This window comes from Mugil cephalus, chromosome 19, assembly GCF_022458985.1.
Source record: "Mugil cephalus isolate CIBA_MC_2020 chromosome 19, CIBA_Mcephalus_1.1, whole genome shotgun sequence".
NCBI classification, from domain to species: domain Eukaryota; kingdom Metazoa; phylum Chordata; class Actinopteri; order Mugiliformes; family Mugilidae; genus Mugil; species Mugil cephalus.
Genome location: NC_061788.1, coordinates 6,319,930 through 6,346,815, shown reverse-complemented (window position 1 = coordinate 6,346,815; position 26,886 = coordinate 6,319,930). Strand labels below are relative to the sequence as shown.

Here is a 26,886-nt window from a genome sequence, read left to right as displayed (position 1 = left end):
AAAGCGTTTTGGAACAGGACATAAAAAAAAAAAGAAAAGAAAGAAGAAAAAAAAGGAAACAGCTGGTACTGATTGCTATGACAGTCTGCTTGTGCTTCGGTTATAAAGCCACTGTCCTTGAAAGACATTTAAATAGGTTACCTTCCACTGCAGCAAGACTTACAGTGGGCATTCATATGGAGGCGTAGCCACCCAATGACAGATTTTCGACTAAATCACAAAGCCTCCTCATTGAGTTTGGATAAATAGCAGACATGCGCTCTCATTTGCATAACTTGTTTATGAAGACATAAAAGTATATGAATCTGCTGTGAATTTGCTGACATAGCTCTGAGAGCATGGCTTATGAGCTCAGTGCTGAGATGCATCAAACATGTAGGGCTGTGGCCCCCCCACTGCACCACAAAAGGTTTCTGAACTGTGCAGACGCGTCTTATTTTCTCGGTCTGGTGTGCTCCCTGATACAACAAAGCACATGCATATGTTACGCATTAAGATAATGTTCTTATCATCGAGCTGCTCCTAAAGAGGCAAATAACGATGACAGATTTAAGCTTGATGTTTTTTTTTCATAGTTATCTCCACATGCTTACACACTCATGCTAACAATGCTAACGAGCATGCGTGAGTGATTCTGTAATTTGCCACGTTAGGATGGACTAAATTTTAGTATTGGCAAAGAATTTATCCGTTCACACAATTTCACCCACGGGTCATTAATAGGCAATAGTGTGTGGCACTACTAGACAAAAGGTCAGAGGATCGTGAGCAGGATAAATGATCTACGCACCGTGCACGTCTGGGCAGATTTGTAAAGCAATCCGTATCTATTGCGACATTACAGCCTTGACCAAAAGCAGTCGACCTGTCGAGCAGCGGTGTCATCAGCAGAGCCACAAACTACTACTAGTAATAACTTCACACCAGAATGTTTAGCACAAACCTGCAGCGTCAGATAAATATTCTGGTTTACTGGAGAGGACAGTGACACAGATACAGTTTTTCAGCTTTGATAATGAGCCTCCAGTCTCTGTCTGCAGCTCTCTCTGAGAACAGAAATCCCTCCTCAGTCCTGTCTGGCTTTCAGGGACACTTGTCACCACCAGTGAGGTCAAGCAATTTTCCCTCCTGGCCCACGATGTCACTTACAGCCAATCATCTGTGAGCGCACAACTTTAACATGGCAGGCACAATTATGCTGTCTGTCACTATGTGTATGTAGCTGGTTTGAGATTTCTGCAATCAACCATAGATTTGTACTGGTAAAATAACTACTTTGTAATGTATTTGTAACATTAAAAGACTGACATTCATGATCCCCCAGAGGAGCATTTGAACTGAACAACTGAATCCTAATTACCTTAACAATCCCATAAACCTTATAATGGTGCCACCAGACCAATGTATCGTGTAAAATACGGTAATATTCACTCATTGGTGAATCTTAACTGTCTTGATCCCCTGACTTTTCATGCAGTGTTCCCAGAAGGGTGTGTCCTCTAAAATATCTTAACTGGACGTATCGCTACAAAAATGTTGTAGAAATATCCCCGTTCCTGGTTGGATAAAAAAAAAAAAAAAGACTTGCAGATCCTGACTCGACTGGACGACGACACAACGACAGTCATTTTTTGATAAAGAAAACACCAACACTCCTTATTTTTCACAACAGATTTTTATTGTGGTTGTTGTTGAATGTTTGTTCTTTAGTAGTGGTTCCTCTTACATTAGCTTTGCCATATGGGTGGAGCAAATATTGCACACAAACATCAGAAAGCACTAAGGAATATTTTCACTTGAAACTAATTGCTATAGGTTACATATGAGTTCGGGGGAGGGAGGGGAGGGAGTGGGAAAGGGCAGAGAGGACGCGCAATCACGAGACAAATATACCCCACAAATGCAGACAAACCTTATTAAAGTTCTCCCGAGAGAAAGATAAGGAGAAAAGGCAGATAAATAGATGGAGAGAGAAATAGAAGAAGTGTAGAGAAAGAAGAGAGATGTCAGTTGAAGAGAGTCTTGTTGGTATGACGTTGATTGACGGTAAGGTTGTGGTGTTAGTCTGAGGTTTTCCTGCAGGAAAACTGGTTTATAGTGTCATCATGGCAACCTGACAGATCTAGTGAGGTTGATGATCCTGAAATACCGAAGCCTGTAGTCGTGATTTGTTGAACGTTTCACCAGAAGCTGGCCTGTCAAAGCTGACCTGTGGCCTCTGTACTGTTAGTTTGGTATGTGTCATTTTTTTTTTTTTTTGTGTTTAAAGTGTCTAGTTTTTGTTACTTTCATTTAACATACACTCGCTCTCATCTCTGCGTGCTGCCCCTCTCGACGACTCAGCGGTTCCCTTTCATTCTGGCTAAAGTTTTTTTTTTTTAGCTTCCCTTAAAGCTCATATCATCCTGGAACTACCAAGTGCTGCACCCAGAATCAGGTATTATATCCATACAGTGCCACTGGTTATCACTGTAGTTAGAGTAGTATACGTAAGTCATGGCACAACTTGCAAAATTATATCTTACTTTTATTCATTTAGCCTACATAGCCCTGATGTTCTTAATGAAAGTCTAAGCAATATCCCCATTAAAAAAAAAAAGAAAGAAAAAAAAGAGAAAGATCCTAACGTATCATGCACTTATCATCCGCCCGCACCATTGGCCACAAAGCTATTTATAATTATAGTACAAAGCTTTAGAAAAACAAGACATTTTAAGGTTTATGAAAATATCCTGCTTCACCAGCTTTACAATGGGAAAGGGCTAGCTCTCCCTCAGCTCGTTGATTACATAAAAAACAGGCATAAGAAATAAGATCCAATATTCTCTTCTGGAAACAACTTAAAATCTGTAAATAAAACAGACAATCTGGAATGAAAGGCAATCTTCTGAAAAGATATTATTATGTTTTTTTTTATGACATTATGGGGCAACTTCCCTGTTGCACAGTTTCAACCGCTGTCTGGACAATCGAGCACAATAATTTAATATGAAATCATTACTCAGCAGCAACATAACCAGGCCAAAACAATATTCAATAAATAAATAAATAAATAAAATATAATCCTGCCAAATTAACAGCACAATGAACAGTTTCATCTCACGCAGTCGTGATAAATAAGAAGTCAACCATCATTTTAACCAGTGTTGAGTGTCCTTTCAAGTTCATTTGTATTTACCATCATTCAACTCTCACACTGTTAAACAGTCATTTTTCGGGATCAACCTTTGTTATTTAGAGTTGCCCGTCTAATCTTAGGCTAGTCGTGCCACTTCTGTTACATTCATTTTGATCCCTCCCTAAGGCAATAACTGAAAAAGTGTTGTTTTATCCTTTGGTGTGGATTAACAGCCATTATTTCAGAACATACCAGTTTTGTTCCCGTTACCTAAAAGCACATATTTTGATCTGGGGATGCAGAATAAACGCAATACATCATTATGTGAACTATGCTAGAATTGGAGGCTAGTTGAGGTGTATCTTATCTCCCACCAGTGCAGTCCATTTATATCCTGTAAGGATTTCAGGGATGTATTTTATCTAGAACCCCCTGTCCTCTGCATGAATCCCCCCAAAGCTATTTTGTGTGTCAGATCCCTATTTTGGAGTATATGTTTTTAAGTGTCGTCTTGGACTTTATGCTACATGGATTGATTTTCTTCCTCAAACAATGATCTCTTCAATTCTCGTGATCCCTTGAGGAATAGGTCTACATCTCAATCTTACAAGCTGGGAAGGACTCATCCTGCATGACGACAGTGCTGCTGCTGGCCAGGACCATGATGTTCAGCTCCTGCTGCTTGTCATGAGTCTCCTGGTACCACTCCCTCATCACGTCAGTGTCATGCGTTGGAATCAGAGTGACCTGACACCAGACAAGGAAAAGGATCATCACTAAATCTGGTTATATCTTATTCACCTCCATCCATTCCTCCGGCCATACAATGCGCCGATCAAGACGTTTGCATGCTGTGTTTGGTAGCTATTGTTATTAACATGGTGGAGGTCTGTCTGGTTGATGGAAAGATATTATTTATTTTCATTTACCCCATCTATACTACATCCTACTTCATATTAATGGAAGGTACCCAAGAATTCACAAACAAGGAAATGCTCACTCTGGTTGTTTCAGAAAAAAAAAAACTACTGACCCAAAATGATTAAATGCCAAATACTGGTTAGCTATGTTCAGTTGTTTATATTTTTAAAAAGTAAAATGATTATAATAATACTTGAAACTTACTTGCGCATTGTTTCCCCACTGGGCCTTTCCTTCCAGCAAAGCGTCAAGAACAACCCGGCTGGGTTCCTGAGCCGTCTGGTCATTGCCACTGACCACATAGTAAGACGACCTCACACGCTTAAAGAACTCAGCGTCCACATTTTTGGCACTGCAGTGATTGGGAATGTAAACCAAATCCATGTACATGGGAGGACAGGGGGGCAGAGATGACCCACCAGATGCCTTTCCACTTCCTGTACCTGCAAAGACAGACCTTTCTATTAGATAATGTCTCACCAATACGAGAAAATTATGCAGTCTATGAGTAAAAAGTACTCACCTGCTGTGGCACTTTTTACACCTCTAGATGCAGAGGTATTAGTTGCATTTTTGGCATCTTTCCCTTCTCCGATACTCTTCTTGGGAGAGGCAGTCTTTGAGTCTTTCACTTTTGCTAGACCACCCTTCCTAGCTGGTGAAGATGACTTTTTAGTGAGCTTTTTCTTGCCAGTCTTCTCTCCACCATCTGTATTAGCATTGTGAAGATTTTCTTCAGCCTTGAGAGCCTCTGGATCCACCATGCAGACATCATGATGGCCAGAAGATGGAGCAGAGTCCCTGAGTGCCACTGGAGGGGGGTCGGCGTGCCTGTAGGTCAGGGTCCTGTCAGTAGGCAGAGTCTCAGAGTCATCTTCAGAGTCAATGTTTGCATCTGCTGTAATGGAGGGGCACTCTTCTGTCCCTGGTGGAACATCTGAGTCGGTCTGGGAGGGGACGGACTCACTAATGGATGTGGGTGGGGTCTCCTCACATTGCTTGGCAGACAGCTTTCCTGCTGGTGGTGGGGGTCCTCCTCCTGATTTGGTCAGAGGCTTCTCCTCATCCAAAGTATTCCCTTCACTGATGAAGTACTCCAAAATGTTTGGGTTGATGAAAGATGGGGAGAGTTCAGTCTTGGGGTGACGGTATTCACATGAAGTGACCAGGCAGAGGTCGACATCTGTCTTAGATGGAGCACAGGGGCTCTTCTTACTTGAGTCTGGGTCCTTGGAGCCGCAGGCAGTATTATAATCACAGGAGAGGGGTAAATATGATGGGGAAGGAACTTTGGGAGTCACAGGGGATTTTTTCTCAAGAGTAAAATCCTCACATTTAAAAGGATTCGTCTCTTTTGCCGGAGAAAGTGACTCATCTTTTGAAGGGCTAACAGACAAGCATGGAGAAGAAGCCTTTGGAGGTGAAGGTGACTTGTCATATGTCTGCTGCATCTCGGAAGGAGCTATGTTCTCCACAGGTGGTGAAATTGGACTGGCGCTTTCTTTAGCTGGGGGATCTGAAAGAACTGGGGAAGGCTCGCTGGAATGGGGAGAATGGGTGAGAGAACATGCCTTTGGTGTGACTGGAGATTTATCTGTTTGCACAATGACAGCATGTGACATATCTGCCATTTGGCATGGCGTTGTAACAGAGGGAGTGGACTGAGATGCATCTGATGGGGTTGCAGAAGCTGCACGGACCGATTCGCTCTCTTCAAATAGCAATGCGTTTTCCACTGCAGATTTAGGTTCTCCGGATGCTCTTACATCCACCCCATCTGAAGGGCTGTAGTCAACCTCAGTTGGGCCATTTTCTGTAGCACGGGAGCCGCTGCCCACTGATGGGTGCTCTGGAGATTGCTTACTAAAGTCCAAGGCTAAGGAATGGTCAGGGGACTCCTGGCCAAACTCTATTGACATGGTAGAGTGCTCTGGGGATTTTGGGTCTTGCATCTGTGACCTGCTTTTTGCCTTTGGTGAGGTGTCTGGGGAAATGGACATAGGCCTCGGGCTATCTTCCTTAGATGGAGATCCCTCAGCCTCGTGGAAGGTGGTTGGGGTTTGAACCACAGAGACGGACAAAGAGTCGTCTACTTCAGTTGAGTGAGGAGAGCCCACCTCAGCATGAAGGGAGGGCGAGTCAGTGGTTGGTTCTGGCAAGGAGCTGGTGGCAAGGGATGCTGTGGATGCTGAAGCTAAATGGGAAAATGTGTCTTCTGCTACAACTTCTTCCAGGGGAGTTTCAGACTTGTCTGATGTGGTGCCTTCTGAAATAGACATTTTACTCTCTTCTTTGAAAGCCGTGAAAGGATTGGTGTCTGAATCGTGCTTTGTCAGTGGAGCGGATGACAAGACAGAAGGGCTGTTCTCTTCAGTTTTCTTAGGATCTATATCAAAGTGTGACTGTTCCTTATTCACTGGGGAATCCAGTTCAGGTGAAGGTGGGCTTTTTGGAGAGGACTCCACTCTCTCTATCGGGGAAGGACTTTCTGGTTCCGGCTCATCAGGCTCTGGAGTAACTCTGCTGGAGGAATCTTCTTTATCACTTGTGACCTCTACTATTACTGGACCCTGTTCTTTGTCTTCTGGTGGCATGATTCCCACTTTTTCGTCCACTGGTGACTGATAATAAGGTGTGTGACCAGAAGACTGAGGTGAATTAGCTCCTTCCAATGTCTTGTCATCTGGGCTCATGGATGAATCAGCTGGTGCTCTGGTACTCCCTGCCAGTGTGCTGGACAGTTCTATTGGAGCAGCAAACAGTGATGGAGCAGCAAATGTATCCTTGCGATCTACGGAGGGAGAACGTACAAGGGGTGATGTTGTGGATTGTGAACTGAGCCTTGCTAAGTCAGCATCAAACTTGTTAGGTGACTCTTGAGCAGTGGCAAATTCATCAGGCTTCCCTGCCAATGAAAACTCCTTACAGAATTTATCCTCTTCCAGTGATGAAGGGGGAGATATTGTAGAAGCAGAATGGGTGTAGTCCTGGCCCTCTGTTGCGTCACTCTGAGAGTGATCTGACCTGGGCATATCCTGAAGTGGAGAGAGCTTCTTTCTGTCAAACTCTCCAGATGCTGATGTCTCGAACCTGCCAACATCCTGTGATGGAGATTCGTTCTCGTCATTGGTGGTTTCGTCGCTCATAATGTCCCTAGGAGTCAACATTTCATCCATGGGAGTAGGCACGCTAGAGATTTCCATGGTAGACTGAGTGTGGCCAGATGTGACAGTGAAATCCTCTGGGGGTTCATCTCTATTCTCATCGTCAGAGGCTGTTGAGCTCTCAAAGCCAACTGGAAGCATTTCATCGTGGATAGATGCCGCTGGAGAAATTGGTGAAGACACTTTGGGTGACACTGAAGCAAACAGATTCTGTTTATCGGATTCTCTCTGAATTCCATGTGCTTCCTCTACGTTTTTATTAGTCACGTCATCGTTGTCCTCGACTCTTTCTTCTTGTTTAATTTCTTCTTGTTTGATTTGGTATTCGTCTATGCTCGGGGATGACATATTTTTATCCATTTCCACAGTCTGAGGTTCATAAACTTCCTCTGTCTCCGCTTTCTCTTCATAATCGCCTCCCTCGGATGTCTCCTCCATTACAGTGCCCTCGTCTTCAAACTTCTCAGATACACTGCCGTTGAGTTTTCCCTTGATCACTTGTTCATCTGGAGTCTCTCCGGTTTCTCCTTCTGCCTCTGTTGTCGTTATACCCTCGTCCACAGACTCTAGTGCCTCCGGAGACTCTTTGGTTTGTAAAATTTCTTCTTGGCGGACCATTACAGCCTCTTTTTCCTCAGTTTGTTGCACAGTTGCGTCATCATCCACCAACTCTTCAGCTTTGAGCTCCTCAAAGTCTTTAGTGAGGTCTTCTGGGGTGGACATCAGAGATCTTACTGCTTCTGGATCTTCTTCAACAGGTGCAGCACTAACTGCCAGTTTGCTAGCATCCACCTTTGTCTCCTTCTTTGTCACCTTTGTCTTTCCTTTCTCTTTTAACTTTGATGGAACGCCTGCGTCTTTCTTTGTAGCGTCATCTTTTTTAAGGGGCTTTGGTTTTAGGTTTTTTTCCTCACCTGCGGTGGATGTCTTTTTTGTGTCTTTAGCAGGCCTTTTAATGTCTTTCTTCTGCTCTTTCTTTTCTTCCTTCTTCTCTTTCATGGGTGAATCTCTTCTGATATCCCTTTTTATCACTTTCTTTACCTTTTCATCTTTTTTACCTTCTAGTTTGGGGGTATCATCTTTTTTCACAACTTCTTTTTTAACCTCCTTCTTCTTTTCCACAGATGCTTTGGCTTCCTTTTTAACCACCTTCTCCCTTTCTACCTTGGGTTTCATTTCAGGCTTCTTCTTTTCAGGCGTTTCATTTTGGGCTATTTGCTCCGGCTTTGCTTTTGATTCTTTCTCGGGTGCCTTTGCCTTTTCCTTTTTCGGTGGGACTTTTTTCTCCACCTTCTGTGTTTTTTCATGAGCTGAATCTGCATCTGTCTTTGCCTTTTCAGGCATTTCCTCCTTTGAGTCCTTCCTGAGGTTTTTGCTTGGTGATGGCTTAGGGGTAGACTTCAGGCTCTCTTTGCTGTCTGTTCTGTGTTTCATCTTAGCTTGCTTTAGGGTTGGTGTCGACGGCATATTAGAAGAGATCACTTTCTGTGTGACGATCGGCTGCTTCAGGAAGTCCAGATGCTTTAGCTTTTCTAAACCATCAAAGATGTGATGCTGGGTGGCATTTCCAGGAAAGAGAACACGCACAACCTTATCTGAGGGATTTGCAGGGTGCCACACAATGAGCGAGGAGATAGATGTCAAGTAAGAGAGAGGAAACTCAGATTCTTTTCCGTTTGGAAGTATGATGGAAGTGGTGTCTTTTTCACTACCTGTCCACTGCTTCATAAAGTGCTGCATCTCCTTGCCGTTCTTGGATGGGTTAAGGACATACATCTCAAGCTTGCCGACCCCCATTTTCTGAAAAAGTATAATTGGCTCTATAGCATTTCCTACAGGCCTCAGCAAAGGCTCGATCCTTAAATTTAGCTTTGTGAGGAACTGCTGAGTGACTGCTGCCTCTTCAATATTCCTGCGCACTCTGTAATTAGGTTCAGGGTTTTCCAGGTTTTCAGGAAGATTCACAAACACAACCCCTATATCTGGAGAAATCATATTCTTCACCCAGTCACTGTTAGCTGTCGAGCCCTGTGACTGTTCCTCCTCAAGCTCTGCAATTTTCCTCTGCAGCATGCTATTGATGCCTGGCAGATTGTCGTCGCCGATGTGGGTCAGGAGGATGGAGTCAACGCGGTCGAGGTGTCTCACCAGCTTCCAGAAGCATGACTTCCTGTCCGAACCGCCATTAATGAGCATGTTGAAGCCATTGACAGCAAAGAGAGCGGAGTCGCCATGGCCACCGGGAAAAATGTAGCAGCAAGGTTTGGAGAGCTTCAGGAACCCACCTGAGGTTGGTGGTTCTAACATGTCGAAAGGAGACGGGATCTCTACTGATTCAGATAAATACTCTGTGAATTCTGAGAGGCCCTCCATTTCAGGGAGGATGAGGGTGGAGTTTAGTTTCATGTTAATGAAGTCCTGCAGGTTGTGTTTGTCCAAGTTGGAGTTTTTCCAGTCACCTTGTTCAGGGCAGGAGAGTGTAAGGTTGGCTTTGTTTGCAGGGTGAATGGTGCTGAGCAATTCACCAATCTGGCCAAGAGGAAAGATTAAGTGGCTATTAATATTTACCATACTGGAGTCAATAATTAAATTAATTCAATGTAGGTTAAATGCAGGATTTTAATAATGGAGTACTGCACATTTATCAAATAGAACAGTTTTCATGTTGTGAGACTGAGCAATGACCTTGAACCATAAATGAATGTGGTGATTTTAATGCTGAATATGACATGTGGAGAATTTATCATTGCAAGAAAGCCTTCTACTGCTGGCTCACCTCTTGGTCAGTGAAGATGTCTATGAAATTGAAGAAAGAGAAAGATCCAGACTGAAGAATCAGCTCCCCAGTGGTTTCAGAGCATTGCCCAGAGAGGACCAGAAGTTTGTGTCTGGCAGTGTCTGAGATCATCAAACGAGCCTGAAAATTTAAAGAAGAAAATAACCTTTGCCTGCACGGGTGATTTGGATAATTACACAATATAGAAGAAAATCACTTAAGTGACATTAAAGAAATAAGTATTTATTCACAGAAAGATGAGAAATGGTAAACAACGATAATATTGCAGAGAAATACGAAGGCTCACTGCGGCAGCAATCAACTTGACAATTGCATTTGAAAGATCACCAATTTCTTTTGACTCAGATCCATTAGGTAATTAGCTGACAAATTCTCCCGCAGTCCACTCTCTTCAAGTTTGCTTTCATCCCTCCTTTTTTCTATGCCTCTCTGCTTTTATGTTTGGTCCTCAGCCACATCAGCTGCTCTGGGCGGCAGGCCAGGCCAATCCTGCTGCGCTGTGAGATATTATTAATGCACAGTTGAGCTGCAGACATGGCTACGGGGTGGAGGCAACAGTGAAAAGGAGCAGTGACACAAGAAAAATCGCGTGTCATCTATGCACCTGACCCTCCCGTCTATTTCTTCACAGAAAGTACCAACAAAAGCCGTACTGGTAAAAGAAAACGCAAAAGGGCTTCTCTTGTTACTCTAACAGGAGATGAAGCATTTATTTTTGTTGCAGTTGTTGTTAATGGATCTGTGAAACGTCCTCTTGATACAAGAGCAGAAATAATAAAGCAGAGGTCATAATAATGCGACAGATATACACATCACTGAAAAATAAATGAATTTTACCTCAGTACTGACTGCTTCATCTGAAGGGTTGATAAGCACCACTGTCTCCAGGATATTACTTTTATGGTGAAGAATTCTCTGCCCTGCACATAGACGAAAAAGAAACAATTTTATCACACAGAACAGAAACACAGCTTTTGCTTTTTAATTCTACACCTGCATGTTATTTTGACGTGGCTTAGCTAATCACTACCCAATTCCCAGTAATTGTGCACAGTAGAGCTGGAAAGATTAATCTATTAATCCATTTCCAGTAACAGGGATTTGCTGTGTTATTTGGGTTTACGTTTATCGGCCACATAAAACTGCTCAAAATGTGACTGAATACATCAAAGCATGACAGTTCTCTACGAAACTATTATGCATACTGGACTTCTTCAAATGTTGAATAATTGACACTCGATCTGTGCTTTATTTGCATGAAAAATGCAACATAGGTCTACTAAGTGAAACTAATGGGAGTAGAGGGGACAAAAAATCACCAGATTTCACATCTTCTTATAATTTAAAAAGACAAAAGAACAGAAAGTCCTGTCTCTCTCTTTTTTTTTGACTAATATTTTCATTTTTATTTTTCTTTGTCTACACTATAATGAGATAAAAGAATAATTACAAAGGGCCAGTCAATCTCCCCTGCTCTGGTTCTTGTGAGGGGCAGCACTCCACAAATTTATCAACTAATTCATCAAACACAGCTGATGAGGCAGCTGTAATATGGCTGTGTAAATGTTAATGGTCTCTGCAGGGTAAAGCTCTTCATCACTAAGATGGATGAAATCTCTGGAGACTAAAAGTACAACACGTCCCCGAATCCCGCTCCTTGACATTGAAACCTATTAAATTCCTCCTCCATCACATTTCCTTGTAAGACACATCCTCTAGCTTCTCTCCATTTTGCGCTCCGTTTTGGGCAACGATAATACAGTTTTTTACTAGATTAGAGATTTCCCGTGCGCTCAAACGAACGAATATGGTATGACTGGCTCAGGGAAGAACTATCGAATTAAGCAAACCTGGAAAGAAAAAACTAAATTAAATCTGCAGGGACTGATTGTTTTGTTGATTGGGATCCGATTCTGGATCGGGTGGGTATAGAGGGTCTTTCTGACATAAAACAAAGTCAGGCGATAATTCTAAATTTTAAAAAATCAACCATAAAGCAGCGATACCGAAAGATATATAACATTGTTAGAAAACAAAATGGATATTACTTTTTTAAATAACGGTTAGGCAAAATTGTCCAAAACTAATAAACTTGGACTTGGACCCAAATAACAGGATTGCAGACATGAGTTTATATGAGAAAAGAAAATACGCATCAAATATTTGTTACAAGTCATCAATATAAGTGTCCAAACATGGTGCAATAAGCATCCACAGGATACGCATCCCTCTAGGTAATTTAGAACTGAATCCACTTAGTGGGACCATCTGATTCATAGCAGAGGGAGCTGCATACTTAAACAGCCTCATTCCCAGTCCAGTAATGACTTTAGGGACGGATACCAGGGATGCATACCGGAAGCAGAAACAGTATCTTCCCCGTCCCTTTTTTATTTTATTATGGTTATTTTATGGATGTAGATCTTTGCTGAGATTGAATTCGATCAGGAGTAGCCTTATGAATGATAACGTAGGTACTGCAGGGGGGGGGGGGGGGGGGATGGTTGAGAGATTTGATTTTTTTTAAATTTTCCCCCACAAATTTAAATTTCTTTAAATACACATTAACATGAATCTAGCATATTTTGGTAAATAAAATCAAATCAAATCAAACTTTATTTATATAGCATCTTTCATGCAATAACAGAAAATGTAACACAAAGTGCTTCACAAATAAAGGGTTAAGGGATAGCTTAATATTGAATGCAAAATGATAATAATAATGTATATTTATAAATAGCAGTAGGTTGAATTATATATAGAAAACATACAGTAGGCAGGGGGTCCCTGTATTAATGGATAAGGTACAGACTTCCAGACCCAGATAAACGTGCACTGATGGGCTGAGGCTATGAAATCTGTGATAAACCGCATCCGTGTAAATGGCAACTGTCCGTAATCCAGCACAGACATAAGCATGGTGTCAACAAGTCTCCTTTTGGTCTCCAATGACAGCCAAGAATGGAAAACGCAGCTACAGAATTATTAAGCTTACTCATTGCAAATTAACCTCTCAAAGTAAAAACTGTCCAACGCAATTAGCTAGAATTAACCATGATGATTTCCCATGGATATTTAACAGTAAAATTGAATTCTTTGATTAACTGATAATCAAAATAGCCTATTATTTATCTGAAAAATGGCCTCTTTGCTGCTCTAGTGCGATGGGCCCGGCAGTGAGACGGTGAACAATACAGTCATGACAAAATCATTATTTGCCTAAGACCCAGTGATCGTTTAGCTTCTGTACCACAGGGACTAAAAATAGTTTCGGCTGCTGCCCATTTTCCTATTTCACTCTCATCACACAGAGCTGTCTCCCAGGAGATGGACAGCGGGGTGTGACAGGCTCATAATCAATCACTGTAGGTTTTGGATGATGGATCATGATAATGATTTTGATCTCAGTGTGTGTGTGTGCGTTTGGGTGGGAGGCTGACGAGACATGAACACGGCATCATTATTCACCCACAGCACGCCCAGTTTCACTCAATCAACCCCTCCGTCTCCCTTTGTTTCTCCTTCCTGTTATCCTATTTCTTTTTAAATTCATAACTCAATGAATTCCCTCTAAGCTTACTGTTGAAGGTGGGTCATGAATTGTTCATTTAGAAATATTTCCTCCGGTAACAAAAGAAAGACGAGATGCTGCGACCGAATAAGAAGCATTTTTTTTTTGTCTGCGTGAGGTCAACGAGGTGTTGCTCGGAGCTTTAAATTCAGGAGGCTGGTGTTGGAGGCAGAGCGTGCCTCGTCTCCAGAGACGTGACTCCGCAGCAGCAGCTATCTGCTCGGACCGGTTCCTCCATACATATTTCATATGCCATCACGGAGCATCCAGCCATTAACGCCGTCTCATCCTCCCCGGAGGGCTGGCAGTCCATATATGAAGCAACGCTCGCATTCTCCTGCGGCTGTGGCTCCTGCACAGTATATACCCATTAACTTCTAATAACGCGGGGAGTTCAGAGGAGACGGAATTAACGACTCGAGGTTTCGCTATTTCCCCGGCGCTTGTCGACCCTTTAGCAGTTTCAATGCTGCACTATGTTTGTTTTATGTAGTTAGGTGACTGGAGGGAAACATATTTCAAGACTTTAATTTTCAGCTCTCATATAAATTCAGTCTTGTAGCAGATGCTCAGAAGGGGTTTGCCTTCTTTTGTTTCAAAGCCGCAGAAATAAGGAAGTGGATGTTTTGTTCTGCACCAAAATGACTTCAAATCTAGCTTTGAGGGATTTTCAGTAACAGTACTTATTATATAAAATAAAAATTAGATTAAATCTGTAAAATCAAGGTATCAAAGTATACTGGCTTTGTTTACGTCGCACAAGGACACAATAGTGTACAACCTAGGTTTGAACAGACTGGCCCAATCAGATTGAGAGGTGTGGGACTATATTAACTCCCAATAACTAACAAAAGTGATGTTCAAAAACAACGACTTCCTCTCCGATCCGATACCGAGTAAAATTCAGACTGATACCGATTCCGATACCGATACTTTGTGTAAATAATGTGTCTGGTAAACCTAAAAAAAAGGTAGTGTATTTCAAATCATAACTTCATAGCAGAACACAAGACAGAGTAATTTATTCATTTATTTTAAACTCTGACGTACATTGAGGTAGTGGCCTCATTCACTATATAGACCATAATAATAATACCATAAAAGGAAAACCAAACAGAGGACACAGTCATACAAAATATGTGAAAAACACACACAAAGAAATACTTAAAAGAATGAATTATTGTTTAACTATTAAAATTAACTGTTAACTATCGAATTAAAACTTCTTAATCTTAATTATGACCCTGTCCTCTCCTCTTATTCTGTGTTGTGGTTTAACCTGAGGTGTTTCACAAGGTTTGTCGTGTTGCCACAACTCAATAGTTTAGTTATTTTCCACTGTGTTCCTACAGCACTCCGAATGGTACGAAAATATCAATATTTTGATTTGAGAATTGATTTTAGAGCATAAGGACCTGATATCGGAAGTACCGATATTTCAGTATCGATCCGTATTTAACGTTTTTACAGGATAGTTTTCAGGGAATTTGATGAGCCTCTATGTTTATTCCGCAGGTTATTACCGTTCCATGCACATAGAATAGATATGATTTCAAATGCACTGTCCTAGTGTGTGATTTATTTCAAGTTGTTTAAGTTCGTACAATAGTTTGGGTCAAAACTGTTCATTTCCCATCTGGTAACACTGCTGGCACTGACAATCCAAGGCCAGTGGGAGTGTGGAGGGATGTAAACACAAACTGTACATTTATTTTGTCCATCTAAACGTAGCATGTGTCATAAAACTTGATTTTCAGAGTAAAGGTTAATGCATGCATGGAGGTTAAGGCGATGCCGTGACGAGCGTATTTGTAATCTGATCATTCTTTGTGGAAAGTTTGGTTCCTTTGTGCATTTTACTGCCAGTTTGGGATGTTCGTCACAACAGCAGGTATTAGACTGACACAAATCTTCCCCTAAGTCGACTTGCTGTGAAGGTTTACAGAGATTCATCCCAATGAGGCGGCGTCATCTCATGCTGATGACCAGACCTCTTCTCGGAGCAATCAACTAGATGCTTTTCAGCGGTCTGGGAAACGAGAGGACGATCAATCCCCGGAGTCTATTTTCCATCCTGCTCATTTTACCGTACACAAGCCATATCTGTAACTGCTAATGTAATAAAAAAAAGGAAGCTCCTTGTTTTTCTTTGTCTCTCTTCTTTGTGGGTTACGCCCCGCCCGCAGGTCTTTTTTTTTTATGTGATGGGAGAGGAAACACAGAAGTTGTTGTGATGCTAAAGAACACATCAAAGCCACCGCCACCGCCACCCTGCGTCTGAGCTCACTCATCAAAAAAAAAAAAATAACAGCCCTTGCTTGACCCTGACAATTACCTTGATCGATATAAAAACCCTTAACACTCAGCGTGGCTCTGTCTCGGCGGGAGGCGGGGTAATGTGACATGCACCGTCGAGCATTCTCCTCCGGGCTGAATACAAAGTGCAAGACTGGTGTAGCCTCCCTGCCACAGACTGAACCAGACGGGAACATCAATGCGGATGGCACCTCACCAAAAATAGATCAGTGGAACAACTAGATCCAGTGCCTCCTTCCTTTCGCTTATTCAAAAAAAAAAAAAAAAAAAAAGCTTCTGCATGCAGTTTTTTTTTTTTTTTCTGGAATTGTATCTCCTCAAGTGAATCCCCTGTTTGTGTCAGCATCTTTCTGTGCTTCTTCCCTTCCATATATAAGCTTACAGCAGCAGATAGATGAACTCCCCGGGGCATCATTCTCACTTGTTCCTGTGTCCCCACTCAACTGGGTTAAAGGAAACCAGCATATGCAACGTGTCTGGACGTGGTGCTAATGGAAATGCTATTGAACCGTCTGACTCACAGAACACTCAATCACCTATCGGCTCTAGCTCAACTAAGCTCCTTGAGAAACGTTTAGGATTCATCCGAATGGCAGCCTTGAAGGAAAAGTACATTTGTCTTTTATAGTTAGTCTAGCTGCAGTGAACCAATGTTTGACGCATAACTTTTCAATCGATGCGCTGGTTCATTGCTACAGAACCGACCGGTCAGGAGCTACTACCGTCAGCTTGGAGCTCATAAATAAATGTCAACACAGTTTTTAATAATTATTGATCACAAACTGCAGTGTTGACTTCAACAATCTCGTAAGCACAGTTCCTTTAATGGATTTGTGGTTCAGCGATGGGCTTTTTAGGCTTCGTGTTGTCTTCAGCAGAGGAAGAGTGCTGGAAAATCTATACGTAAGCAGAGGTATCACATATCCATCAGGGGCAGACAGGGGGTCTCCTGATTAGTCCCCTCCTTTCCCACTGCAGTGTGGGGCCCGGGCTCGGATGGGACAGTGTGTCCTCTATCAAGCAGACAGATAATCAAATTTGTCCTCCTCCACCTACAAACCCTGATCCGCAAACAATGAACTGACAACGGCAAACCTAAAAGAACATAAATGAGATTTGTATTTCCTTTATTTACTCCAATATGATCTATAGCTATAGCAATCTATGATTTTAAATTGTATTTATTTTCTAGGTATCTATAAGCAGCGTTGGCTGATTACAACGAGAGAAACATGCATGGTAAAAGAGAACAACACTATGTTTTCTATCACGCTGCAAACATTTCACTTCTGCTGTTAAGTTTATTGCGTTTACAGGGATCGACTTTCTTTGGGAGCGAGCCCCAAGTGGCCATTTGGGGAACTGCAATGTTTCACACTGTCCTAGAGGTCTACTCTGGCTGATGTATTACTTCCCTTTGTGAAAGATACTAAAAAACCCAAGGCAAAGAATAATAAGAGAGTATAATAACTGAAAATTTACTGCTAATATACCACCCTCTATTAAAGCGTTTATTTTATTGCCTTTCTGCCTGTGAGCCCTCGCTCATTTATCACTCGGATCTGTCTGCAGCCTGTTGTTCCCGACTGCGTTTCTTCTTCCTTCCAGTTCATCCTCCCTCCCATCCTCCTTGTTTGCTTGTCCCTCCTCCTTCTTTCTATTTTTTGGAGCAAATCCCCTCACCCTCTCGGTTCCCCACCCTTCTTTATTGTCATGGGCAGACACTGGCCACTGGGGATCCTACACAGCTAATTACTCCCGAATCAACTGCACATCTAGTTGCAAGGCAACAGCACACAAGAGGAAGAAAGGGCTGAGAGAAACGGGAGGACGGGAGCGCCGTAAAAACAAGCTGAGATGAAAGGAAGTGCGACACCGAGGGTCCCTTTGGATGCCATTATCGATCAATCATCCCGTTTTATCTCCTTCGGAACCTTCGGGGGCCCGTGGTCAATTCTCTGACTCGATTCTGAATATAAATGCACGCAAAAATATATTGCTTTCAGCAGTGTTTGTACTTTGGATTGGGCTATTACGCAGCTATGAATTTCTGCTGCTCAGATCCGGTATCGGATATAAAAGTGCAACGCAACAAAATGCAGAGAGGGCGTATCCTGGGACCAGTAATAAAACCTGTGAGCTTATTAGTGTAGTGTAAGGGAGTTAGAGCTGACTGATGCGACAGCGTACACCACAAAATGCAGGGGTGGAGGTTTCTTTACCTTTATATTGTCACTTTTTTTATTTGGCTAGCTGTAGATTGGTGGTGTACATCTGTTAATCTGAAATGTATTTGTTATAACGTCTGAAAAACCTGATAAATAACCAATATACTAAATGAATATCACACTTCTTTTTCATTTTAGTGCCATAACACGCCTTGTTCAGCCCTTTTTTTAGACACATTCATTATTTAGACTCCAGTAAATTAGTAAAGCATCATTCATCTTAAGTAAAAGATCATATAAATTCTAAAACGTAAAAAAGGCCATTTTGTGTAATAATTACTTCTAGTTTTAGTACATTGTTTGGATTGTAACATGTATGTGATTTCACTGAAAACATTGTTTGTAAAAGTATTTTAATATTGTTGTGCATGCTTTTATTTTGGCGTAGGACCCAGTGGAAGCTGTCCGGAACTTTAGTTGTTTTTTAATGTTATTTCTAGTTTACCTCTGACGTCTGCAGAGAAACGAGCCGAGTGTCTGGACACAAACAGCTTGAGTTCCTGGTCCAGGTTGCAGTCAACGAGGTTGGTGTCCCATGAGCGGATACCTGCAACACAAACACACGCAAAAACAAAACAAAAACAATTAATAAGACATGTTTTAAAAAAAAAAAAAAAAAAAAAAATATCCAAGCAGGAGGAAAGAGGCCAACGAATCAAACCCTTGTGTCAGCTCTGCTGCCTGAAAAATGAATGGGTGCGCTCAGCCGTCATGAAACAGCGCTTGGCACAACTTCCACCAACAATCACACGACTGTTACGCCGATCGTCAGCCTCCAGCTCACTGGAAAATCTTGGAGTGGAGTTGATTTGGCAAGAGGACAGAAATCTATAATAGGAAATATCTATAGCCTCCTCTCTTGCCATGGGCCACATGCAGCGGCGGGGCCTCCACTGTGCTGACTCATGGTGGTATCATGCCGTAATGATGCAGAGTCAGGGCCTGTGTGGAGGCCTCCGTGTACAAATGAGCGGCTCGAAAGGGGAAAATTAAGAGTCATTTTCTGAGGTCAAAACATGGACGTAAAGTTTATTTCACTGGATGGTTAAATCTTAAAAGTTATGACAGCTATAACAGAAAATATGGCACTAAGATACAGGATATAGCACTGCGACAAGGCCATTTATTCATAAAATTGAGGGGATAAAAATGTACAAATATGTACATAAATATGTTTTATACTGGTTTTGACTGTTACACCTGATCATCTTCTATATTTAGTAGCACAGTTAACCTAAACAGTTTTGTTTTGTTTTGTGACTGGATCAAAGTGCAAAAACAATACCGAAGTCCACATATCCTCTTTAAGAGCTTTCATTCTGTCTTTGTGTGTGAACGCAACTTGACTTTACACCCGCACAGTTGCTGCGCCATGTTCTCCTCTCCCCTCTCACACAAACAGAGCACTGTGCCCAGGCACGCAGGCCTCTACACAGCAGCTGTAGCATTTCTAAAACGCCCTGCTCGCGATGAAGATCGGCCCTTGTGGCTTTCCGTAGGGACCGCAGTGCGGACAGAGCCACGCCCACAAGCCGGTGCGGGATGAGAGAGAGCTGGATGCGGGATAATGATGATGGAGAAATGTCCCGATGGGATGAATTAACGCATTAGCTGTCATTCTTATCCTTGTCCGGTAATGAGCGCAGCCTCACAAACATATTCGTAGGGCAGACGAGCTTTGCTGCACAACAAGAGAGAGAGAGAGCAGCGTTAAAGCCGCCGTTGTCTCTGAACTGTGGACTCCGAAACAAAAGCCTGACGCACCTGAATAAAACCGAGTGCCGAGGGAGAAAACACGCGCAGAAATGCGATGCGATGCGTTATTGACGCACTGTGCACCTTTCATGCTGAATCACTGCTGTCAGCTTTGTTAAGGCCCACGTGTGTGGATGGCAACAACAACTGGGCCTCTTGATGTTAATGTGACACAAAAAAAGGAATCAAACTGGTCTAAAACAGATCGGATGCCTAGAAGGAAAAGCACCTGTAGGTTGTTGGATGCGCGGATTGTGGTTATTTACCGATAGCTCATGGCGAGACGACTGGGAGGGGCTGCACAATAGCACCACAATTAACATCATGACAAACAGTTACCCAGTTAATAAGAATCAGACGGTGTCATTTACTCGCTAATACGCATAAGGCGCGCAATCGCATTGTGCGCAAAGTCAGATGCGGCGAAGACTGTTAAAAGACGAAACTTCCAGTCCAATCTAAACCCTGCATCCCCTGCTCAAGTTGTTAAGAAGGCGTCAAGTTCAGCTCTCGGTGGCCTACACCCACCTCACAAAGCTCCGTCTTACCTTTCTCTATGTCCGCAATGGCACACTTCAAGTGATCCTCGGATACGATCTCCCCGATAACCACCAGCAGGTAAAATTTACTGTCATTGAAGTGGTGCGAGGGGCTGGAGGACGTCGGGGATGCCCCGGTGTTGCTCTGGCCGCCCAGCGTCTCCATGTCTGCGGATTCTACCAGAGTGGCCATCCTCTATCCCCTGTCTGTGTGCAGCTGTCTCTCCAGTGCGCGTTTAGGATCCAGCAACAGCAGCAGCAGCCTCCACCCCCTTTATTCGCTGCAGAGAGTCGGAGTGGTCTCCAGACGTACAAGTGGAGCCTCGATAGGAGTGGCCCTAGCTTTTTATACCAGCAGACACTGTGTCATTTTCGGTAACCGGGTAGAGGAGAGGGCGCCGGCGTTTTATTTATTTTATTTTTTTTTTTCCGCACACTCACTCCACAGCTGATGTCATCCGTAACGAATCAAACGCCTCCGGAAGTCACTGGGATTTGATGCTTTTCACTCTACTATCTTCTCCAGCTGTCCCCCCGTGTGTAAACACTAAATTTGGAAAGTAATGAGCAACTGTCAACTTTAATATTTGCGCAAGCTAAGAAATAAACAAACCAAAATTTAGATTTATTTAAATTCTAATCAGGAAATAAAGGATAGAAACACAAACTACTGGTGAGGATTGCAAATCACTGCTAACTTGGACAGGTTGAAAGATAAAGGCATGGATCTGGTTATATTATGTGAAATGAATGATCCAGCTTTTGTTTTTACACTTGCAGGAGGCAGTGAAATCAGAATATTGAGTTGTCTACTGCTTTTAAACCAATCTTTTAAACTGATAGTACTCTTGACAAAATTGGTGCTTTACGTGCTTGTTCACGTGACTGAGAAGGTTCTTAGTCATCCAGGCCATCTCAAACAAAGCTAACACGCAATGTGAGTTTTCTTGGGGACGATTGAACTTTTATCCATGGGGATTCTTTACTTTTTGAACATTTTTAAACCTTTATTTTTGGCCCTTTTTTTTGGATAAGTTAATTTTGTTAACATAGCCACAGTGACGCATTCTCACCTTAAAGCACAATTCTCTGGTGCAGCTTTTATAATATTGTCCTGTCCATGGTTAAATTGTAGGTAGCCCTGGTTCCATCTATTTTAAATACAGTGAATCGCTTTTATTTTGGTTCTCCCAACATGACCTCTAGACCAAACCATTTACAGTTTACAGTAAAGTGGAGAAATATCAAATACTTTAAAGAATATGAATAAAATGTTTGACATCCCACCCCAAAAGTATTTATGTAATAGAGAGTTCTGAGTGGTTCAACAGGAGAAAACTTTGACTGTAAAAAGCTTTCATCTAAAAAGAAAAAAAGAACCAGTTTTCATATGAAAGAAACGTCAGATCAGACGGAGAGTTAAAAACGGACCAATGAAAGAATCGAGATCACAGGATTCCAGCCTGTCGTCTTTCATTAGAAGGGAAGTCCCTGCGTGTGCTGATGTTAAATGCAGCTGGAAACGAATAATAAGGCATTCTGTCTCATGACGTAAACATGAAAGATGCTCGGTTCTGCCTGCAGAAACGCCGCCCTCTGTAAAAGACGACGGACTTGGTGGGGTGGGTAGAAAAGGATGCAAGAAAGGATACACACACGCGAATCCTGACTCTGGCCATGGATTCACCTCTGGCAAGCCTCACTGATGTGATTCACAGTAGATGGGGGTCACTGCAGGTGTGTTATTGACTTAAAATGCTATCAGGGACAGGAGTCCACTCAGCAGCTCCTGGATGTGAATATTTCAGGGCCTTTGTGGCCTGGTGGGCTGAGTTTGGTCATATTCTCCTCAAGCCGTGGGAGGTCATATCAAACATTCATTATACACAGCTGGGAAAGGAGGGAGGCATTAAAAATACAACAGGGTGTCACCGGGATGAAATAGATGTGCGTGTGTGTGTGGGATAGGGGGGTGTTTTTGGGGTGGTGGTGGTGGTATGATGGACAGGCCTGGGAGGGTTTTCACATTCGTGTCAGTGTGCAGAAGGGCAATCTAAAGATGAACATGGGAGGGGTTTTAATAATTCAGAAAGCTTAAATTCTTAGGGGCCTGACAAAACATCACACCCTGTGATCCCCCGGGTTACTTGCACAGAGGAGCACAGTGTGATGCATTCACTGGGCCTGGAAACCAAAGGAAGAAACAAACAAAAAGACATGCACAACAGAGAAGAAAATACCGCATATCAGACTGGATGGAGCCAGATTTTCAGCAAATCGATGATTTAAAATCACTGTTAATTGTTACATTTAAGCTAAATAAACAAGAATCAGAGTCATGTAGACATGTTACCTTGATCCTTTGAAACATTTTTTTTTTTTCTAAAATGAGCATTCATTCCCCCTTCCCTTTGAATTTTGCTTTCTTACAGCTTTCCATCAGTATTTTGCAGCTGGATGTTGTTAATATTTTTAAAGTTTTGCTGGTTATCTCATTAAACAGTTAATCCCATAAGAGTAACAGCACTGCCAGAATTTTGCTGGTAGAAATTTTTGTGTTTAGACCTCTGAGTTTTGGGCTCCATTTGAAAAAAATAAACCACTTTGAAAGTCAGGTTTTAACATTTTACAAAGCATTTACAGGTGTTCTGGTTTAACTGCGATGCCATGCGATACGATGCGATGCGATACGATACGATACGATACGATACGATACTTTAATTTAATTCACAGTGGGGGAATTTGCCATGTTACCACAGCATATGGTTAAGGACAGCTTACAGCTTTCCATCAGTATTTTACTGATTGACGTTGTTAATATTTTTAAAGTTTAGCTGGTTATCTCATTAAACAGTTAATCCCATAAGAGTAACAGCACTGCCAGAATTTTGTTGGTAGAAACTTTTGTGTTTAGACCTCTGAGTTTTGGGGCTCCACGACTCAGAATTTGAAAAATGAACCATTTTGAACACTTTGTGTTCTGGTTTAATTGCGATACGATACAATACGATATGATACAAGAAGATAAGACAATCCTTTTATCAATCCTACCGTGGGGAAATTTGACATGTTACCCCATCATATGGTTAAGGACGGTGCATAGGACAAAGAAAGGTAAAACATTAAATAAATACAAAAATAACTATTTAATTAGAACAGCAGTTATACCTCAATGGTTGTCAATTTAAAAAATAAATAACTGTCTTGATATATATTTATTGTACATCATTATTGTTAAAATAATGGCTGTAAGTGAGAACCACATATCCCTAAATCAGAATAATTAACGAGAAATACCTATCAAACCACACAATAACATGCATAAAGGTTTTTATTTTCACGATTTCTTGGCACATGGACAGCCATCTGCCCTGACTTGGCGTGGGGCCACAGTTCAGACCTGAAGAAGGAGTGGGTTTGTGGGCAGAATCCCACCGGCTCCTCCCGTGCAGAGTTGGCACATAACGTTCACAAAGAAACAAGATTATTATGACAATAATTAGATCAGACAACGTTAAACGCCCCTTTACTGTTATAAGCTCAATTTTTTTTTAAAAAATCATTAACATAGCAGGAGGAGGACCAGTTTAACCGACAACACTGTATTTATTTGTCCTTGCGTGTCGTGTGAGAGGCCAACAGACAACACAAAGACCCCAGCAGTGGCACAGCCAGCAGGCGCCTTGTGTCTGAACAAAACTACTCACCTTGAGAAAGGTCAGTAGCCTGTGTCTCTTCATATCACAGAAATTTAACCAAAGATTATTTGGTCAAATCTCAGGAACAAATTCATTCATTTATTTGGATTTTAATGGGTAATTTCATGCTACGTTGTCGAGGGTAAACACTGCACAACACTGCCACACAACACTAACCTCGGAACGAGCAAAATTCAGCAACGAATACAGTGTGATCAGATGCGCTTTGTGAAATCTAAAGAATGAAGTACAAGCTGGTGTTAAATGGTAGGAGCTGGTAGTGGAGTCTTCCACTGAGGACAAAATCTTAATCTTCCAGACTTCGCTCCACCACCTCTGCCATGCCCGGTCCCTTTCCCTTTTTCTCTGTGGCATTTCCGTAGACCAGTCGGCACCCCCCCTCCCGCTGAGCTGACAAAGCCAATGTGTCACTCCAGTGCGACTGTGTGAGAGTGTCTGAACACACAGTTGGCTCATAGACAGAAACAGACCAGGGAGATGATGGAGAGTTCAATCAATGAAGTTCATAAGAGCAGGTTTTAACGTCTAGTTACGAGTCTAGTCGCTGTGCACACTGTGTACCTTTCATTGTTTATTGGCGCCATCATCTACAGAATCTAATGATTTTAATAAACAGAAAACAATCCAATTTGTTTTTTTGTTTTGTTTTTCCTGCACTGACAAAGACAAGCAGTGGACAGACGTGGTGTGTCTGCATGTGTGCGCGTGTCAGCCTGAACCAGCTGAACCCTGTTGTGAGTGTGCTGGACGACTGCTGTGCAGAGAACATGGCTGCCTAATTTTTAGACTGCCTGACTGACGAGCATTAAGCATGATAGCTTCTTCAGTGTTTGAATTTCACTTATTCTCAAGCTCATCAAAACCCTCATTAGTGCGACATGTGCTATATTGCCAAAAAGCAATCCACCCATGCAAATATCTGTTTTCAGACGTTCCAATCACTTCCATGGCCACAGGTGTTTAAAATCAAGCCCAGGAGCTCAGTGAATTCCAGCATGTGTGACCTCAGATCGAAAGAACACCTTTGGGATGAATTAGAGCGAAGACTTGCGAGCCAGGCCTTCTCATCCAACATCATAAAAGTGCTTCCGGAAGAATGGTTGAAGATTCCCATAAACACACTCCTAAACCTTGTGCAAAGCCTTCCCAGAAAGGTTGAAGCTGTTATAGGTGCAAAGGGTGGGCCGACGTCATATTAAACCCTATGGATTAAGAATAAGTTCAAATGCGTGTAAAGGCAGGTACAGTGTATCCCAGCAGATGAGCGCAGCTGTTGTGCAGACGTTCACTTTGCAAATGCTAGCGTGCTAACACTCGAATAAGATGGCAGACATGATAACCATTTGACAGGCTAGACCTCAGGGTGTTAGCGATTAGCTCAAAAACCTACTGAATCTGTGTTTGTTTCCAAATCGCATTTAATCGCAGAAACAATTACCGACATGTCGCAGCAAATCATATTTTAGCTCTGCTTTGGTCTCCACCTGCAGACACAGTCCTAACATAGGCAGTATCTTCCAGAACTACTTGAGAGAGGATACAAAAAAATTAACTTAAATTTTAAGACGGGGGGGGGAATCATACAGTGAATTCAGAAAACATTCATTCGTTTTAGTTTTAGCTGACTTGTTTCAGGATATATATATATATATATATATATATATATATATATATATATATATAAAAAAATGTATCCACCAATTTCTCATGAATATTTTAAAATTACAAAGTGAAAGCGTGTTATTAGAGATATTCTGTACGAATCGTGGTCAGGTGCATCATGTTTGCTGTGAATATTTATGAGACTTTAGAGGAAGTTGAAAGGAGTCCACTTTGGAGGCTCGAAAAGGACTGAACATAATTTAGAAACTTGTGTTTGCATAGTGCAACAGTTCAACGTGCAACACGATCAAAAGAAATTCGGTGCTAAAAAACTGACGCATGGAAACATTGGCCAATGTGAGCAAACATGGATCTGTCACAAAATCTGCAGTAAACACAAAAACTGTTTCTAATGCTACAGTAATTATAGCATGTGCAGAAAACAAGGTTAAGGAAACTTACTTAAAGTTTCGAGTCAGTACTTGTTAAAAGACAACTAATTTTTTTCTGTTCATTACGAACCACTCTGTCATTTTTTATTTTAAGTCCAGAACAAAGTTGCATATTTAAGGCTGGCACTAACATCAGGTGGAAAGACAGAGTCCCTGCAAAGTCAAACAGATTCTCTCTGAGGGCCTTTAATCTGCACTTGACTAAGTGGTCTCCTGCCGAGACTGAGAAAGGAAAGGTATTATTGGCTGCAGCCATGCAAAATGGCTTTTTGGTATCGATCCCAGGGGGCATTAGTTCTGATTTAAGGAGGCAGAGTAATATCCAGATGACACAGAGGCATCCAGGAAGCTTATTATTGTAATAATAATCAGCATTTGTAGTGTTAAAGAATGGTGCAGAATTAAAGTGCAACGCTGGGATGACAGAGCAGAAGAACAGGCAGTAATGAGCCATTTAGTCAATATGTAAAAGATTGTTTTTAGACTACACTGGCAGCTGTGTTGTACCGGGATGTGTCAGATGACAAAGCAGGAAAGGCTTCATTACAGTTAGACTAACAGCTCCCTCTGGTGGTGAAACACAAGAATGAAAATGAAAGAATAATCATTACGACCAAAAATGTATATCACGGTATTTTTCAAAATTCTGACGTATTTTATTTCGTGTATGATCACATGTTCACAACATTTTCTACTTTCCGAGG

General features: G+C 42.0%; 1 protein-coding gene across 1 annotated transcript; it reads right to left on the bottom strand.

Annotated features, from left to right (window-relative positions):
* Window positions 1–1,656: 1,656 nt before the first annotated feature.
* Window positions 1,657–20,897, bottom strand: map1b (microtubule-associated protein 1B). Its single transcript, XM_047569548.1, has 7 exons — window positions 20,419–20,897; window positions 18,561–18,662; window positions 10,838–10,920; window positions 9,980–10,120; window positions 4,563–9,732; window positions 4,244–4,482; window positions 1,657–3,865 (listed from the first exon to the last, which is right to left on the bottom strand). Exons 1-7 carry the CDS (start codon window positions 20,600–20,602, stop codon window positions 3,710–3,712), a joined length of 6,075 nt encoding a protein of 2,024 aa, XP_047425504.1. The 5' UTR covers window positions 20,603–20,897; the 3' UTR covers window positions 1,657–3,709.
* Between the last annotated feature and the right edge of the window lie 5,989 nt (window positions 20,898–26,886).

Coding starts and splice junctions, on each gene's coding strand:
- map1b (XM_047569548.1), bottom strand. CDS start 20,602: ATGGCCACTCTGGTAGAATCCGCAGACATGGAGACGCTGGGCGGCCAG. Junction 9,733..9,979: donor ACATCTTCACTGACCAAGAG/GTGAGCCAGCAG, acceptor CCTCTTGGCCAG/ATTGGTGAATTGCTCAGCAC. Junction 3,866..4,243: donor AGTGGGGAAACAATGCGCAA/GTAAGTTTCAAG, acceptor GTCTGGTGTCAG/GTCACTCTGATTCCAACGCA.